The sequence below is a fragment of the Tamandua tetradactyla genome, chromosome 7 (genome assembly GCF_023851605.1).
Source record: "Tamandua tetradactyla isolate mTamTet1 chromosome 7, mTamTet1.pri, whole genome shotgun sequence".
NCBI lineage: Eukaryota > Metazoa > Chordata > Mammalia > Pilosa > Myrmecophagidae > Tamandua > Tamandua tetradactyla.
In genome coordinates this window covers 87,669,390-87,687,185 of record NC_135333.1, presented here as the reverse complement: position 1 = coordinate 87,687,185, position 17,796 = coordinate 87,669,390, and the positions used below count along the sequence as shown (strand labels likewise).

At 38.2% G+C, this 17,796-nt stretch overlaps 1 protein-coding gene across 1 annotated transcript in view; it reads left to right on the top strand.

Annotated features, from left to right (window-relative positions):
• BCAT1 (branched chain amino acid transaminase 1) overlaps nt 1-17,796 on the top strand; it is a 168,394-nt gene that overhangs the window by 10,390 nt on the left and 140,208 nt on the right. Inside the window, exons 3-5 of the mRNA XM_077168221.1 lie at nt 9,017-9,217; nt 14,811-14,921; nt 16,953-17,072. Of these exons, the coding sequence (XP_077024336.1) occupies nt 9,017-9,217; nt 14,811-14,921; nt 16,953-17,072 (432 nt within the window). The remainder of the gene's footprint in view (nt 1-9,016; nt 9,218-14,810; nt 14,922-16,952; nt 17,073-17,796) is intronic.

The following is a 17,796-nucleotide window of genomic DNA, read 5'->3' as shown; positions in this document are numbered from 1 at the left end:
CTCTGCCACTTGGGCCATATGATCCAGCAGATCCAATGGTGCTGGAAGTGTCAGTGGCAAATAGAGATGCTGTCTGGAGCCTTTGGCAGGCCCCAGTAGGAGAATCACAACGCAGACCCTTAGGATTTTGGAGCAAAGCCTTACCATCTGCTGCAGATAATTACTCTCCTTTTGAGAAACAGCTTTTGGCCTGCTACTGGGCCTTAGTAGAGACTGAACGCTTAACCATGGGCCACCAAGTTACCATGAGACCTGAGTTGCCTATCATGAGTTGGGTGTTGTCTGACCCAACAAGCCATAAAGTTGGGTGTGCACAGCAGCACTCTATTGTAAAGTGGAAATGGTATATACGAGATAGAGCCAGAGCAGGTCCTGAAGGCACAAGCAAGTTACATGAAGAAGTGGCACAAATGCCCATGGTTTCCACTCCTGCTGCCACATTACCTTCTCTTTCCCAGACCAGAGCTATGGCCTCTTGGGGAGTTCCTTACAGTGAATTGACTGAGGAAGAGAAAACTCGGGCCTGGTTTACAGATGGTTCAGCACGATATGCAGGTACCACCCGAAAGTGGACAGCTGCAGCATTACAACCCCTTTCTGGGGTGTCCTTGAAGGACAGTGGTGAGGGGAAATCCTCCCAGTGGGCAGAACTTCGAGCAGTGCACCTGGTTGTTCATTTTGCTTGGAAGGAAAACTGGCCAGAGGTGCGTTTGTATACTGGCTCATGGGCTGTTGCTAATGGTTTGGCTGGATGGTCAGGGACTTGGAAAGACCATAATTGGAAAATTGGTGACAAAGAGGTCTGGGGAAGAAGTATGTGGATAGACCTTTCTGAGTGGGCTAAAAACATGAAGATATTTGTGTCCCATGTGAATGCACACCAGAGGGTGACTTCAGCAGAGGAAGATTTTAATAATCAAGTGGATAAGATGACCCGTTCTATGGATGCCAGTCAGCCTCTTTCCCCAGCAACTCCTGTTATTGCCCAATGGGCTCATGAACAAAGTGGTCATGGTGGTAGGGATGGAGGTTATGCATGGGCTCAGCAACATGGACTTCCACTCACCAAGGCTGACCTGGCTACAGCCACTGCTGAGTGCCCAATCTGCCAACAGCAGAGACCCACACTCAGCCCCCGATATGGCACCATTCCCCGAGGTGACCAGCCAGCTACATGGTGGCAGGTTGATTACATTGGACCACTCCCTTCATGGAAGGGGCAGCGATTTGTTCTAACTGGAATAGACACATACTCTGGATATGGGTTTGCTTTCCCTGCACACAATGCTTCTGCCAAAACTACTATCCGTGGGCTTACAGAATGCCTTATCCATCATCATGGTATTCCACATAGCATTGCTTCGGATCAAGGAACACACTTCACAGCAAATGAAGTGCGGGAATGGGCACATGCTCATGGAATTCTCTGGTCTTACCATGTTCCCCATCATCCAGAAGCAGCTGGATTGATAGAACGGTGGAATGGCCTTTTGAAAACTCAATTACGGTGCCAACTAGGTGGCAAAAACTTGAAAGGCTGGGGTAATGTTCTCCAGGAAGCTGTGTATGCTCTGAATCAGCGTCCGCTGTATGGTGCTGTTTCTCCCATAGCCAGGATCCATGGGTCCAGGAACCAAGGGGTGGAAATGGGTGTGGTGCCACTCACTATTACTCCTAGTGATCCACTAGGAAAATTTTTGCTTCCTGTCCCTGCTACCCTGAGTTCTGCTGGTCTACAGGTTTTAGTTCCAAAACGGGGTGTGCTTTCTCCAGGAGAAACAACAGTGATACCTCTGAACTGGAAGTTAAGATTGCCACCTGGCCACTTTGGGCTACTTATGCCTCTGGATCAACACACCAAGAAGGGGATTACATTATTGTCTGGGGTAATTGACCCTGACTATCAGAAGGAAGTAGGACTGCAACTACATAATGGAGGTAAAGAAGAGTTTTCTTGGAATATAGGAGATCCCCTGGGGCGTCTATTAGTACTACCATGCCCTGTGATTAAAATCAATGGAAAACTGCAACAACACAATCCAGGCAGGACCACTAATGGCTCTGAGACTTCAGGAATGAAGGTTGGGGTCACCCCACCAGGCAAAGAACCACGGCCAGCTGAAGTGCTTGCTGAGGGGAAAGGGAACATGGAATGGGTAGTGGAAGAAGGTAGTGATAAATATGAACTTCGACCACGTGATCAGTTACAGAAACGAGGACTGTAATGCTGTTTTGTTTGTGTTATACTATTTAAGTTGTAAGATATCAAGTTTAAGAATGAATGCTGCCCAAGGATTTGCATGCTATTCTGGAGAGATTTAATGTGTTTCCAGTTATATGGTTAGGGACAGGTGTCAACTTGGCCAAGTTATGGTACCTGTTCATCTGATTGGGCAAGCACTGGCCTGTCTGTTGCAATGAGGACATTTCATAGGATTAGGTCATGATCACGTCAGCTACATCCACAGCTGATTCCACTTGTAATCAGCCAAAGGGGAGTGTCTTTTGCAATTAGTGATGCTAAATCCAATCATGGGAAGCCTTTTAAGGAGGACTCAGAGGAGACAGGTAGCATTCCTGCTTTGGCTGGTGAGCCTCTCCTGTGGAGTTCATCCAGGCCATCCATTGGAGTCATCGGCTTCGGAGCCTGCCCTGTGGATTTTGGACTCTGCGTTTCTACGGTCACGTGAGACACTTTCATAAATTTTATATTTGCAAGTGTTCCCTGTTGATTCTGTTTCTCTAGAGAACCCTAACTAATACATCTAACTATGAGTAATCTAGTTACAGTTTTTGTCTAAACAGCCTAGAACATGGGAATCCTCAAACTTTCTTAAAGAGTTTGACGGTAAATATTTTAGGTTTTGGGGCCATCAAGTCTCATAACTGGTCCACTATGCTGCATTGTAGGTAGAAGAATGGAAATGCCTGTGTGCCGATAAAACCTTATTTACAAAACATTATAAAACTTCCACAGTCACCCTTTGACCTGTAGGCAAAATTTCCCTGACCTCCTAGTCTAAAGGATAAAGGGAGACAAATAGGAGTCAAGGGTCAAAATGATTTAGCTGGACTATATAACTTTAAATACATTTTCTCTTAGTAAAGGTTTTTATTTAAAAAATTTTATTGTGACAGCATATATATAATCCACAATTTCCCATTTTAATCATTTTTAAGAGTTCAGTTCAGTGGAATTAACTACTTTCATCATGTTCTGCAACCATCACCACCATCCATTACCAAAACCTTTTCAGGGTGGTGCGATGGTGGCTCAGTGGCAGAGTTCTCGCCTGCCATGCTGGGAGACCTGGGTTCGATTCCTGGTGCCTGCCCATGAAAAAAAAATTTTTTTTCAGCATCTGAAACAGAAACTACCCATTAAGCAAAATGCCTCCTTGTTCCTCCCCTTCTGTAGCCTATGGTAACCTCTCATTGCTTTCTATTTCTATGGATCCACTTATTCTAGATATTTCATGTAAGTGGGATTGTACAGTATTTTCCCGTTTATGTCTGGTTTATTGCCTTTAGCGTGATATTTTCAAGGTCCATCCATGTTGTCACAGATATCAGAACTTCATTTCTTTTTCTGAATAATACTCCTTTGTGTGTATACACCACATTCTGTGTTGCATTCATCTGTTGATGGACACGTGGGTTGCTTCCATCTGCTGGCTGTTGTGAATAATGCTACTGTGTAGTAAAGGGTTTTAAGGCATCTTATTTCCTTGGATTTTAATAGTGGTAGGGGAAAGTTCTTTTTTTTTCTTTCAAATTTGGCATTTTAGTGGCATGTTCCTAAGTAACATTAACAGATTAGCCTGAAAATTACCATAACAAGTTATCTTTAATGTCTTATGCTCATGGTGAATGAACTTTCTGATTGTTTGATCTTTTAGCTTGAATATTATTCTAAAAATAAAACTAATTTTCATTCAAAATCAAATGACTAAGGCAGCTGAAAGGCAATGAATTAATCAAAGAGTAATTAGAACATTTAAAGATAATTAATGCAGATGCAATTTAAAGCTCTGTATTTGGTTTGAGGGGAGTACTTTAATTATTAAAATAAGTACAATTTGACTTTCCCTTGCATCTGTTAACAGGTGACTCTGTCCTTGGTTTACATTCTTTTTTAGCTCGTTAAGAACTCCCTCTCTTGAGGTTTTTGTCAGTATTCTATAGCTATTATAAAGTGGGAGGTGATATAGTCTGCGATTTGTTTGCTTGTGCATTTGGTCATTTGTAATGGGCATCCTGACTATGGAGCATTGGTGAAAGGCTGAAATATGAAGTTATTTCCAATAATTCTTTTTGATTTTTCTTTGAATAAAAGTTCCTTTGTTTACTGTTTCCTCAGAACAAAGGATTTGTATTTTAGTTTTCATTTTCTACTTCTCTCTGTTCAAAGAGAAAAACATTTTTGTCACTGTGTTCGTGTTTGACAGTGCACACAGATTTTTTTAATGCATTTTTATTGAGGTGTATTCACATATCATATGTTCATCCAAAGTGTATAGTCAGTGATTCACAGTATAATCATATTTGTGCATGCATCACCACAATCAACTTTTGAACATTTTCATTATTCCAAAAAGAATAAGAATATAAATAAAAATAAAAGAGAACACCCATAACATCCCACACCTCTTAGCCCTCCTGTTATTTATTTATTTATTTATATTTATTTGTCTTTATTTTCTTACTCATCTGCCCATGTACTGGATAAAAGGAGTATCAGTCACAAAGTTTTCAGTCACACAGTCACACTGTAAAAGCTATAGTTACACAATCATCTTCAACAATTAAGGCTACCATATTACAGTTCAATAATTTAAGGTATTTCCTTCTAACTATTCTATACAATAAAAACTAAAAAGGGATATCTGTATAATACATGAGGAACACCTCCAGAAAGACCTCTCAATTCTATTTGAAATCCCTTAGCCATTGAAACTTTCATTTTGTTTCTCCCTTTTGACCCAACCCCCAACAGTGTCAGGTCCAGGCTTATCCCTGGGAGTCAGGTCTCATGATGCCAGGGAGATTTATACCCCGGGGAGCCAACACATGTTTTGTTTTTGTTGCTGTTGTCTCTGTTTGTTTTTTATATTTTCATTGACACGTCTTCACACACATCCAGTCCATACATGATCATTTTTACATCACCATGATCATTTTTAGAACACTTGTATCACTTGAGAAAAAGAAGTAAAAAGAAAAAACCTCATATATCCCATATCACTTGTCCTTCCCTCTCGTTGACCACTAGTATTTCAATCTATCCAATTTGTTTTAATCCTTATCCCCCCTATTATTTATCCATGTTTTTTTACTCATCTGTCCATGCCCTGGATAAAAGGAGCGTCAGACATAAAGTTTTCATAATCATCAGACACGAAGTTTTACAGTTGCACTGTAAAAATTATGTCTTTATATGATCATCTTCAAGAATTCAGGCTACAGGAACAACTCAGCAGCTACTCTGAGCTACTTTTCTCCAGCTACTCTCATATACCATAAACTAATAAGGGATCTCTATGTAATGCATGAAAATAACCTCCAGGATAACCTCTCAACTCTGTTTGAAATCTCTCAGCCACTGACACTTTATTTTGTCTTATTTCTCTCTTTCCCCTTTTGGTCAAGAAGTCTTTCTCAATCCCATGATGCTATGTCCTGGCTCCTTCCAGGATTTCTGTCCCATGTTGCCAGGGAGGTTTACATCCCCTGGGACTCATGTCCCATGTAGGGGGGAGGGCAGTGAGTTCACCTGCCCAATTGGCTTAGAGAAAAAGGCCGCGACTGAGCAATAAAAGGGGTTCTCTGGAGGTGACTCTTAGGCATAATTATAAGTAAACTTAGTCTATCCTTTGCAGAAATAAGCTTCATAGGGGCAAACCCAAAGATTGAGGGCTTGGCCTATTGATTTGGATGTTCCCTCAGCTTGCAAGAATATCAGAAATTCCCCAGATGGGGAAGTTGAATATTTCCTCCTTTCTCCCCAGTCCCCTGAGGGGACTTAGCAAATACTTCTTTATTCACTGGCCAAGTTACTCTGGGATATATCAGGGCATCACACTAACCTGGACAAACCAACAAGATCTCACCCCATATTCAAGATTCCATGTACTTTAAACTGACCATACAAGTTTAATTAGGTAATATGCTATCCAAAATATAAAATTTTGTACCAAATAAACATCCCTTCCTTTGGTCTCACACAGAAGTTGAAGTTTTAATATATGGACAATATCATCCTTTATTCTGTATTCTGATTTACCTTAGTCCTATCCAGATCAGCATCCTTCATATCTATAGTCGAAGTCTGATCCCTTTTTCAACTTTTTTTTAACAGTTCCTGTATGGGGTGCTGCTGATTTTCATAGCTTCAGAGCTCTAAATCAGTCTCAGGTGTCACATAAATACTTGAAGTTTCTGGGAATAACCAGGTTATATACAAACAGCTCTGTCTCAGAATTTAGAAATATCATTCACAACTTTTGAATATACGTGGCTGCTATAAAAGCCTACAATCCAGGACCCTTTGCAATAGGCCCCAACCTGATAACCCATGCTCTCAATTTCAGCTTACCAAGTTTTTATATGATAGTTAGTCCATATGAGTGAGACATGATAGTATTTCTATTTTTGTTTCTGACATTTCATTCAGCATACTGTCCTTGGGAGTTCATTCACCTAGTTGTATGCCTCACAATTTCATTTCTTCTTGTGGCTGCTCAGTTGTCCCTTCTATGTATACACCACAGTTCCCCCTTCCGTTCCTCAGGTGTTGTACCCCTGGGCTACCTCCATCCATTGTGAATCTTGACACTACTGCCACAAAATAAACACCAATGTGCAAATGTCCCCACACTCATTTCCTCCAGGTATATGCTGGGCATGGGTTTCAGGATCATATGGCAGCTCCACCCGTAGTCTCCTGTGGAACCACCACAACTGCAGAAAGGGTACACCTCTCAGTATGAAGACGTTTCCTTTTCTTCCTCAAAGAATCCATACCCCTCCCCATCCCTTCCCTACCTCATTCCCACCCCATCCCCACCCCCCCACTCCCCCCACCCCCGCTGCCGACATTTAGTTTTAGCATAAGGCTTTTGTTACTTTCAATGGAAGTATATTACAGCGTTACTGTTAACTAGAGACCCTAGCTTGCATGGATTGTACTTTTTCCTGTATATCATCCATTTTCAATCCCTTACAGTGTTTACATTCATTTGTTCTCCCTCATGCAAAAAAAATTTTTTTGAAGTGTATATGCAATCACCATCATTGTCTAGGCATTCCTAAATTATACCATCTCATCTCTATCTTTCCTTCTGGTTTCATACATGCCCCCAGCCCTTCCACCTCAATCATACTCACATTCAGTTTCATTCATTGTACTTACATTATCAGGTAATATTGTGTTATCCATTTCTGAATTTTTACACTCAATCTTATTGCACAATCTGTATCCCTTCAGCACCAAATGCCCAATCTCTACCCCATTTCTATCTCCTGATAGATAACCTGTTTTCTTAACTTCAACTCTCAAAAGTTCATTCATTAATATTAGTTTATATTAATGAGACCGTATAGTATTTGTCCTTTTGTTTCTGGCTAATGTCCTCAGCATAATGTCCTGAGGGTTCATTCACATTGTTACATGCTTCATGACTTTGTTCTGCTTTACAGCTACGTAATATTCCATCGCACATTTATAACACAGCTTCTCTAGCCTCTCGTCCATTGATGGACATTTAAGCTGTTTCCATCTCTTGGCAATTGTAAATAATGCTGCTACAAACATCAGTGTGTTAACATCCATTTCTGTCTTGTCTTCAGTTTCTCTGAATATATACCTAGCATGGGATTCTTAGATCATATGGCAATTCTAAACTTCGCTTCCTGAGGAACCCCAAACTGCCTTCCAGAGTTGTTGCACCATTTTACATTCCCACCAGCAGCGGATAAGTGTGCCTCTTTCTTCACATCCTTTCCAGCACTTGTCGTTTTCTGATTTTTTTTTTTTTAATAATGGCCATTCTAGTGGGTGTCAGATGATATCTCATTATGGTTTTGATTTACATTTCCTTAATAGCCAGTGAAATTGAGCGTCTTTTCATGTCCTTTTTAGCCATTTGTATTTCCTCTTCTGAGAAGTATCTGTTTATGTCTTTTTCCCATTTTTAAATTGGGTTGTTTGTGTTATTGTTGTTGACTTGAAGAATCTCTTTAGACATTCTGGATTCTAAACCCTTACCTGATATGTGGTTTCCAAATATTGTCTTCCATTGCATAGGCTGCCTTTTTACTTTCCTGAGAAAGTTCTTTTATGCACAAAAGTGTTCAATTTTCAGGCGATTCCATATATCTGTTTCTTTTTTTCAGTGCTCGTGCTTTGGGTGTAAGGCCTAGGAAACCACCTCTTATGATAAGATTTATATGATATTTCCCTACAATTTTCTTTATTTTGTGAAAGATAAAGTTTTATAGTCTTAGCTCTAATGTCAGCCCATAGCGTTTTGCAGGCTTGTGACTGAGCGCATTGGTTGTGGGTTGGCACAGTAGCCATTGTCACGTAGAGATTTAATTCTCTATGATGTTACTTTCAGTTTAACAAAGTCACTTTGAGTGCTTTTGTTTTTGTTATAAAAGGCACCTCTTCTTTCCCAAATGCTCAACATGTCTCTGCTGATTAGAGTGAAATGGACATCTTCCATTTTGTTCCTGTTTTTAAATATCATTGAAATTTAGTTCTGATGGTCTTACAGGCAGTGTACCCTGCAGGGATTTCAAACACCAGGCCAAATTGTGAACACAGGAATGATTTATTTGGCTCACATGATATTAACTCTTTGAATTAGTTGCCAACATTTAAAAGTCAAGTAGCTTAATTTTTATGGCCAACAAATTAAGCTATAGTTGTCTTTTTACCCTCTGTGTTATCCAGACAGTGGGTGTTGATCCACGTTTCTTTAATGGTCATGATTTTTTTTTTTTCCCTTCCCAGGCTAAAGATCTAATAATCACACCAGCCACCATTTTAAAAGAAAAACCAGACCCAAGTACTCTGACTTTTGGAAGCGTTTTCACAGATCACATGTTGACAGTGGAATGGTCCTTAGAATTTGGATGGGAGAAACCTCATATTAAGCCTCTTCAGAACCTCTCATTGCATCCCGGCTCATCAGCTTTTCACTATGCAGTGGAAGTAAGTATGTGGGAATTCATGATGGTAATATGCTTCTACTTCACTGTGGGTGCTACGCAGACCTCACCTGCTGAAATAGACTTTGGCAGCTGCAGCCTTTATCATATTTACTAGAAGAAATCATTAATGTCTTAAAATTTTTTTATAGGCAGTTGGATTGAGGATAAGTCTTAAGAACTGATTTTTCAGATAACCTTGAATTTTCTATAATGTCAATAAGAGTATCATTTAGAGCGAATAGGAAGGACAGTTGGTAGGAAAACTAACAATCAAAAGCTAGTATGATGGGGGATGTGAGGGTAGTTCAGTGGTAGAATTCTTGCCTGCCGTGTGGGAGACCTGAGTTTGATTCCCAGCCCAGACACTTCCCCCACACAAACAAACAAAAAGTCAATAAATGGTGCTGCAACAACGGGCTACTCATGTGGGCAAAGAATGAAATATGACCCCCACCATACAGCATTTAAAAAAATTTTAAAAACTAGTATGGTTAATATTTTACTGTGTTGGCTCTTTTCTCAGATATTTTAATGATTGAGAAGGGGTCATCGGGGTCATCGAATATAGTATTATGGTTAGATTTTAATGGATGTTTTTATGACTAGCATATATAACGTATTTATATATGTTAAGGGGCATGCAAATAATGTCCTCCTTCAAGAATGAGTTATGAACATAGAGAAGAATTCTTTCCCTGCTTGTTCTCAGGATGCATTTAGCTGGCTGCACAATATGCTCCCCATTCCCTCAATGCTCATTAAATTTTGCTCCTTTTTTAGATTGTTCAACATTATCCCCAGAATTCTACACATGCTGGAAATAAGCCACACTCTACTTCATAGGGATTAAAAGACAGTAAATACTCATAATGAAAATGATGAAAAACATTGAATCTTGCAATGTGCAAAGTACGGTACTGAGTACCTAAGATGGGTCAACTCATTTAGTTCTCTTAAATGAAAACGCCTATGGTTAAGCATTCCAGTTCTGGGGTCAGACATCCTGGGTTCAAATTCTGGTTCTCTTGTTCTCTAGAGATCTCTGAGACCTGGGAAATTTGATCACTTTGTACTTCAATTTCATTATCAGTAAAATAGGAATAATCACAATGTTATGTATAGTGTTGTAAAAGTAAAATAAGATCATTTATTTAAGCATATATAGCCATGACTTGTATATATTGAAAGTCCAATTAATATTAGCCATTCTTATTGACCCTGAGGCAATTATAGAAGCAGGCTCAGAATGGTTAAGTTCCTTGCCTAAGATTACAACAGTAAGTGATTAAACCAAAGTTCCAATGCAGGTCTCTGTGAGCCAAGCTACAATTCCTGTGACATCTGTAAATATATACACTAACATTTCTAGTTAAGCCTGTTCAGTTAACTTGTTCAAAAGTATAAATGCAAATGATTTGAAAACATTTGCTGTCCACATACAGCCACAAAAAAGTTTGAACTTAGAGATCTGAGTGCGTATTCTCAGCTCTTTTAGCTGTGTCAATTTGGACGCATTTGTAACCAAGAAGTTAGAATTTAAGGGATGATTTTGATAACTGACTCATTATATAGATATTCCTTTTTACTTTCTGGTATATTGGAATAGACAGAAGGAAATACCTGAAATCTCTGAACTGTAATCCAGCTCCCTTGATCTCTGATAATGACTGTACAGTCTTTACCTTGTGCCCTTGTGATTGTAAAAACCTTGTGACTAGCATTCAACTTGTACCTAACCTTCACTTATATCCATTTTATCTGTTTTCTCAACTTTTAGAGTCTTATGAGCACTTAAGACAGCCCCAAGTGTTTATTAATGAAGGGTCCTGAGTCAGCTCAGAACTAACCCACCCCAAGTCCAGAGTTATCCAGATATCTGAGACTGGATGTAAACAAAATCAGCCCACCTGATACACACAGTAGCTTAGACTACTTTTAACTACTTAGACATTTTAACCAACATGTCACCTATTATAATACTAAAAACATGTCCATTAGCATATTAAGGCTGCCATTTTCTTACATAAGTTCTGTAACTAAGTATATAATCCATCTGTGCATGCTCAATAATTAGATCACCTCTAATTACATCATCTGGAGTCATTGTGCTCATTATCCTAAAATCAGCCCATCTTCTGATACTGTGAAACTATTAAAATTATGACAGTGTGAAGAACCAGGTGTTTGGGCCGATAGGCCATCTGATTTCCTGCTTCACACCTTGCGATAAACTCTTTCTGTCTTTGAAACCCTGGTGTCTCAGGAATTGGTCATTGAGTGCATCGGACAGAAAATCCACCATCTCTGTCTGGTAACTTGTTCATTCATCATTAATTCCAAGCTCCAGTTACCTCACTTATAAAATGGGAATGGTAGCAGCCTTACCTATGTTTTAGGGTATAATAAAGATTAAATGAAATTAAACTACTTTTAAATTTGAAAGAAGGAAAATGGCAAATCCTGGCAGTATTCTCAAACTTAGCTTGTATCAGAATTATCTCGCCCCACCTCCAGAATTTGTGATTCTGGTGTGTGTGTGTGTGTATGTCGGGGGTTGGGGGGGAGGTGCAGGGGGCAGAGAGTCCAAGAATTGGCATTTGAAGCAAACTCCTAGGTCATGTTGATACTACGGCTCCTAGGATCACACTTGGAGAATTACTGACCTGCAGGAAGTAAATGAGGAAGGATTAGTGTCACTTTTGAAAATTAGGTTGATTTTGGCAGCCATTGGAAAACTCTTTGGTAATCTGTTAAGATGAGTTGGAATGCTAGTTCCATTAGTTTTGCCGTTATAGATTTTTTGTGACTACCAAGGAGTTCAAAAAGAAATCTCAAATTACTGTTATCCTTTGTTAAATAGAAATGGAACTTTTCTCTGTTGTTTGTGTTCCACTTACAAATAAAGACAAAAAATATTTTGTATTGAGCTGGTTTGTGTTACAAAGTTAATGGTTTCATACCACATCATTTTAATATTATCTTTCATGAGTCTGGGGTTGACTAGATTAGCTGACCAGTTCTTGCTTTGGATTTCTCATGTGATTGTTGTCAGATAGTGGTTAGGATTGGAGTCATGATGTGTCTGGTGTCCGGATTGGGAAACACAAAGAGCGGTGGCTGATAAAGCTGGGACACTTCAGGCATCACTTTCTCCATGTGCTCTCTCTAGCATGGTGGCTTCAAGGCAGCCAGACTTCTAACATGGCAACTTAGGGCTCCAAAGCTCTGCGTCTCAAGAGGCTGAGCCTGGTGGAAGCTCTGTCACTTTTTAAGTCCTGGGCTCAAAAGAACTCAGCATCTCTTCTGCCATGCTCTGTTTATCACTGTAGTTATAAAGGCCCACCCAAGTTCAAAAGGAGGGGTATACGTTCCACCTCTTGAGTACTGTCAAGGTTCTGCGAGAATGGGGCTGGACTCTCACATATTTCTGGATCTCTTATTCTATTTGGATCTTTATTCTGTTCCATTGTTCCTTTATTTTTGTCTTCAAAAGTGCCATGGGGTCATTTAGTTTCCATTTAACTTTTAGAATCAATTTATTGAATTTCATCATTCTCTTTGTCAAAAGAAAATAAAAATGACCTGATGTGATTTTCATTTACATATGTTGAATATGTATGTATAGATCAATTGAAGGAGAATCAATAACTTTGTAATATAGGGTCTTTCAGTCCATGAATGTACAATTGCTTTCTACATTTTGTTAGGTCTTCAGTGACTCGCAGTAAAGTTTTATATTTTCTTTTTACTGTAGGTATTTTACTTTAACAAGATTTCTTCCCCCTAAGTATTCCTGTATTTTAATTCTCTTGTAGATAGCATTTTCATTTTCTAACTGCTGCACTACAAAAGAATATAATTTTGCATCAGGTTAGCCTGCCTACATTTTAATTCCAGAAATTCATCTGTCAGTTTTCTTTGCTTTTCCACATATTTAATCATATCATTTATGTCATGATCTATAAAAAAATTTTTTCTTTTCTAAAACTTATGCTTCTTATTTTATTACTCTTTTGTTTCTATTCTGGTCATAAAATGAAGAATTAAAGTGGCTACAGCAGGCAATTTATGTTATTCCCAGAGGACAGCTTTTACATTTTACCATCAAGTGAAATGTTTGCTGCAATTTTATTGTAGATACCATTTAACACTTAAAGAAGTTCTCTTTCCTCCTTGGATATAAAAAATTCATTAATGTATGTCAGTTTTAACAGATGTATTTAGTACATCTAATGAGCTCATAGTTTTTTCACCTAAGCTTTTAATATAATGAGTAACATTGATTTTTTTAATGTTTCACCACCACCCCCTCATTCCTGGAATAAATCCAATTTAGTAATGTATATTATATACATATTTTTGTTTATTTTTTGCTATGTTTTGTTGTTTTTTGTTTGTTTGTTTTGCATGGGTAGGCACTGGGAATCGGGTCTCTGGCATGGCATGCGAGAACTCTGCCACTGAGCCACTGTCGCGCCGCCCTGTATCATCTTTTTGTATATTTTGCATCTATATATGAGATTATCATATAACCTTTATTTGTATTTGAAGCTACGTAAAGTATGTGCAAATTTAGAATTGTGAAGTAAGATTGAACCTTATAAAGTTACTTTCTTTATCTGCAGTAATGCTTCTTGCCTTAAAATCTATTGTGTTTTATATTTAATAATATAATCTCACCAACTTTATTTGCATGGCATGTTTTCCTGTATCTTTTTGTTTCATGTGTTATTTCTTTTTTGATTTATAGTTTATTTAATTAATGAGTTTCTTGTTTTACGTATGTGGATATTTTCTAGCTATATTTTGGTATTGATTTCTTAATCTTGTGGGTAGAAACTGTGTGAAAAGAATATGTTTTGTGCAAGTGCTGTGTGCAGGATTCTGCTAATTCATTAGGTAATTTGTTCTTGTGATGCAGTTATTTCGTGTCTTTACTGATTTTCAGCCTGTTTATCAGTTACTTAGCCTGTGTTAAAATTTTCCAGAAAAGTTCCTGATTTTCTCTTTTCCTTCTTTTTATTGGTATCTACCTAGTTTAAACTTTTTCTTCATCCTTTCTTAGTATTAATGCCTGGGATGGTGTTGGGTTTGAGGAAGAGGACATGAAACTGGCCCTAACATAGTGCAGTGTTGAGTTGCCTGGTTTTTGTGATTCTGAGGACTGAACCAGCTCTGGCCACATCTGAATTATCTACTAGTTTGATTGAGGCAGATTAAATGAAAGGGTCCATGCTAGTTTTATAGGGGCAAGGTCAGGGGTCCTTCATCGTCTAGGCCATTAACCCATGATGCATGATTTGAGATGTTTTCTTCCCATTTGCACTGATGTGTCCTTTAGCACTATGGCTTCTGCTAAGCAAAGAGTAACTCTGAGTTCCCACTAGAGTCTGGTAATAAAAGGATTTCTTTTTAATCGCAGTGTCTATAGCCAGCCCTGTGAACTGCTGGCTTCCCTCGATTTAGGGATCCCCAGTGGAGCTCACTGTCAACATTCCCGTGTCATGAGCACTGGCAGGAAAGTCAGTCTTTTGAGCGCAGGGATTATTTTTCTTGAATTATCCTTCTAAGATTCATTTCTCTCTTGTGGTCAGTTATTTGAAGGCTTGAAGGCATTTCGAGGAGTGGATAATAAAATTCGCCTGTTTCGGCCAAACCTCAACATGGATAGAATGTACCGATCTGCTCTGAGGACAACTTTGCCGGTATGTAAGTTTTGAAGTTTCTTTTTGTTATTATAATGGGCTGCTATGAGTTAACCACTGAGCAGATCATTTCAGAATACAAATTGTACGAACATTAAATTGTTTCTGGTCTACTTTGTAATTAGTAAGATAAAACTACAAGAAAATAACCAATATCATTTGGTCATTCCTCATTATTACTATTTCATTATCTCCATCTAAAAGGAATCAATGTGCATGTAAGAGATAATAGGATAAGGAAGGAAAATCTGTCTCAAACTAAAATAAATCAAATTTAAAGGTCATGTGAAATTGTAATATCGAAAATGGAAAATAAGGTGTGAGCACAGATATTTTCAGGGTATTTTACCTAATTGCTTTAGATGCTAGCAAGTATGCAGTGATTTATTAATTTAAATGTTTTAAACCAAGTTTTCTTTAAAGAAAAGGATATTAAAAACAGTGACTTATGTTCCCTGGATCCTAGCTATAATATTGTTTCTTATGAAGCAGAATTCATTCTTAAATAGGTTAGATTTAGATCCTCAGTTCTTACTTAGGTAGGAGGTTATTTAGGTTGCTTTAAGGGACTGAGACATGGCTAGGCTGCCTTTCTGAACCTAAGTAAGTCACTTTCTCCTTGTATATATTCTCTCTATCTGATCTTCAGGAACCTAGTCCAAGCTGTGCTTTGAGAAAGTTTAGGTTCAGCTAGATTTAAGTAACTGCTCCTCTATGGTCGGGCTCTTACTTCCCCTGCCTATTTTTTTTTAATTGTGAAAAATGACATATATACAAATGGCAATACATTTCTAAGCATACTGCAACAATTAGTTAAAAGTAAAAATCTAAAATTGTGGAATTGTGACCCATGCCAGTCTGTTCCACAACTAATTCTTGCATATTTTTATAACCTGTATTCACCCATCTCCTTGACAGGCTGCATTGTAGAAGCCGAAGGGAAACTAAGGTCAATTAAGTGGACTATGTCCTAGTTTTATTGTTCTACCTAGTTTCTACCTAGTTTCATTGTTCTGTAATAGACAGATCATTAGCCAAAACCTTAAAATAGGGCCCAAGGAAAGGGAGGTAACATCTGTCTGTTGGGCATCAGCTCTGCTACAAGCTGTTATGTGGATTCACATTCCTTTTCTGTTTAATCATAGCACTGAACTACTGTCAAGAAGATAATTATTGTAAATCTTTGTAGGTGCCTCTCTACAGAGAAGAAAACTCAAACCTACAGAGGTCATATGACTTGCCCAAGGTCACAGTGACAGAGCCAGATATTGGATTCAATTTTAAAATTTCTAGTCATTTGTTCTTTCCACTAAATCTTATCTCTAGACAATAGTACCAGAGACCTGAGCAAGTGAGGGTGGTGGTGTGTAGCTCTAGCATATGCTTGTTTCTGACTTGCTTCTACCTTGGATAATGTATCACATCTCTTAAAAGTATGTTTCTCTGCTCTATAAAGTGAGTAGAAGCTGCTAAAATTATTTTCCATACTGTCACTTATCTATTCTCCCTGAAAATAAAACGCTCTTTCCTTTTGTCCATTTTTCTATTGGATTATCTATCTCTCTTAACTAATTTCCAGAATATTTTTATGTATTCTTGTTATGATCTTTTGTTGGTAATATGCTCCACATAATTTCACCCTGTTTATTGTTTCTTACATCTTTTAAAGAATAGAAATCCTTAAGTTTTAAATAGTCAAAACTGATCAGTTTCTTCCTGTATGATTTGTTTTATGTTTGAGAAATCCTACCCTTCCTTAAGTTTACAGAGATACTTTGTATTTTATTATGAGTATTAAATGTTTTATCACATTTAAGTACTTAATCCAACAATAATTCATTTTTTCTGTATGGTAAGAGGGAGGGATCCAATTTCTTTTCTTTCCTGTATGTCCCAGCACCATTTTTGGGGGGGCAGAGGGAGCATTGTTCACCAAAAAAAATAAATGATACTTGGTTTTATTGTTCTTTCTTTTTTTTTTTTTTAAGTAGGAGAAAATTCCTTCGTTCATTATGTTTTCCATTCTTACAGGTATTTGATAAGGAAGAGCTTTTAGAGTGTATTCAGCAGCTTGTGAAATTGGATCAAGAATGGGTCCCGTATTCAACTTCTGCTAGTCTATATATTCGTCCTACATTCATTGGAACTGAGGTGCAAATGGACTTCTTGTTTTGGGGTACTTGGTGGGGGCAGTTATCATTGTTTATTCTTGTGTGAAACTTCTAGCATGTAGTTTAAACTATCCCCAGTAGCATCATTAATGACTCCTTTCTGTTGCTTATCAAGACCTGGAGTCAGTAAGCATTTTCTGTAAAGGACCAGACAATACATATTGTAGGCTTCCCCTAGTGCAAAAGCAGTATAGACGGTGCCTAAATGAATACATGAATGGGTAATGAGCAAGGCCGTTTGCTTTTTCCCCATCAAGACTAACCGTTTTTTAAATTTGCTGATATAATTCCTCTCGTCCAGGCAGCACTTCTCCATGGTGCAAGTGGTAATGGTTCTGAAAGTTGGGGAGGGAGCGTCTCTACATTTTATATTCATTTTCCTGAGGTTTTAGGATTACCAGGATATTTTTATGTATTCTTAAAGATTTCTTAAGAAACGTAAACAAATCATAAAGGAAGAAATTGATCAATTTTGACTGTTTAGAACTTAAGGATTTCTCTTCTTTAAAAGATGTAAGAAACAATTAACAGGGCAAAGTTATTTGTAGCATATAACCAACAAAGGATCATGACAGGAATACATACAGGTATCCTGGAGGCAGATAGGGGAGGCTGAAAAAATTCACGATGGCAGTTAGGATAGGAACTTGGAGAGCTGGTATGGTAATTTAAACAGCATGGCCTTAAGATCTCCGGGTCAGTCA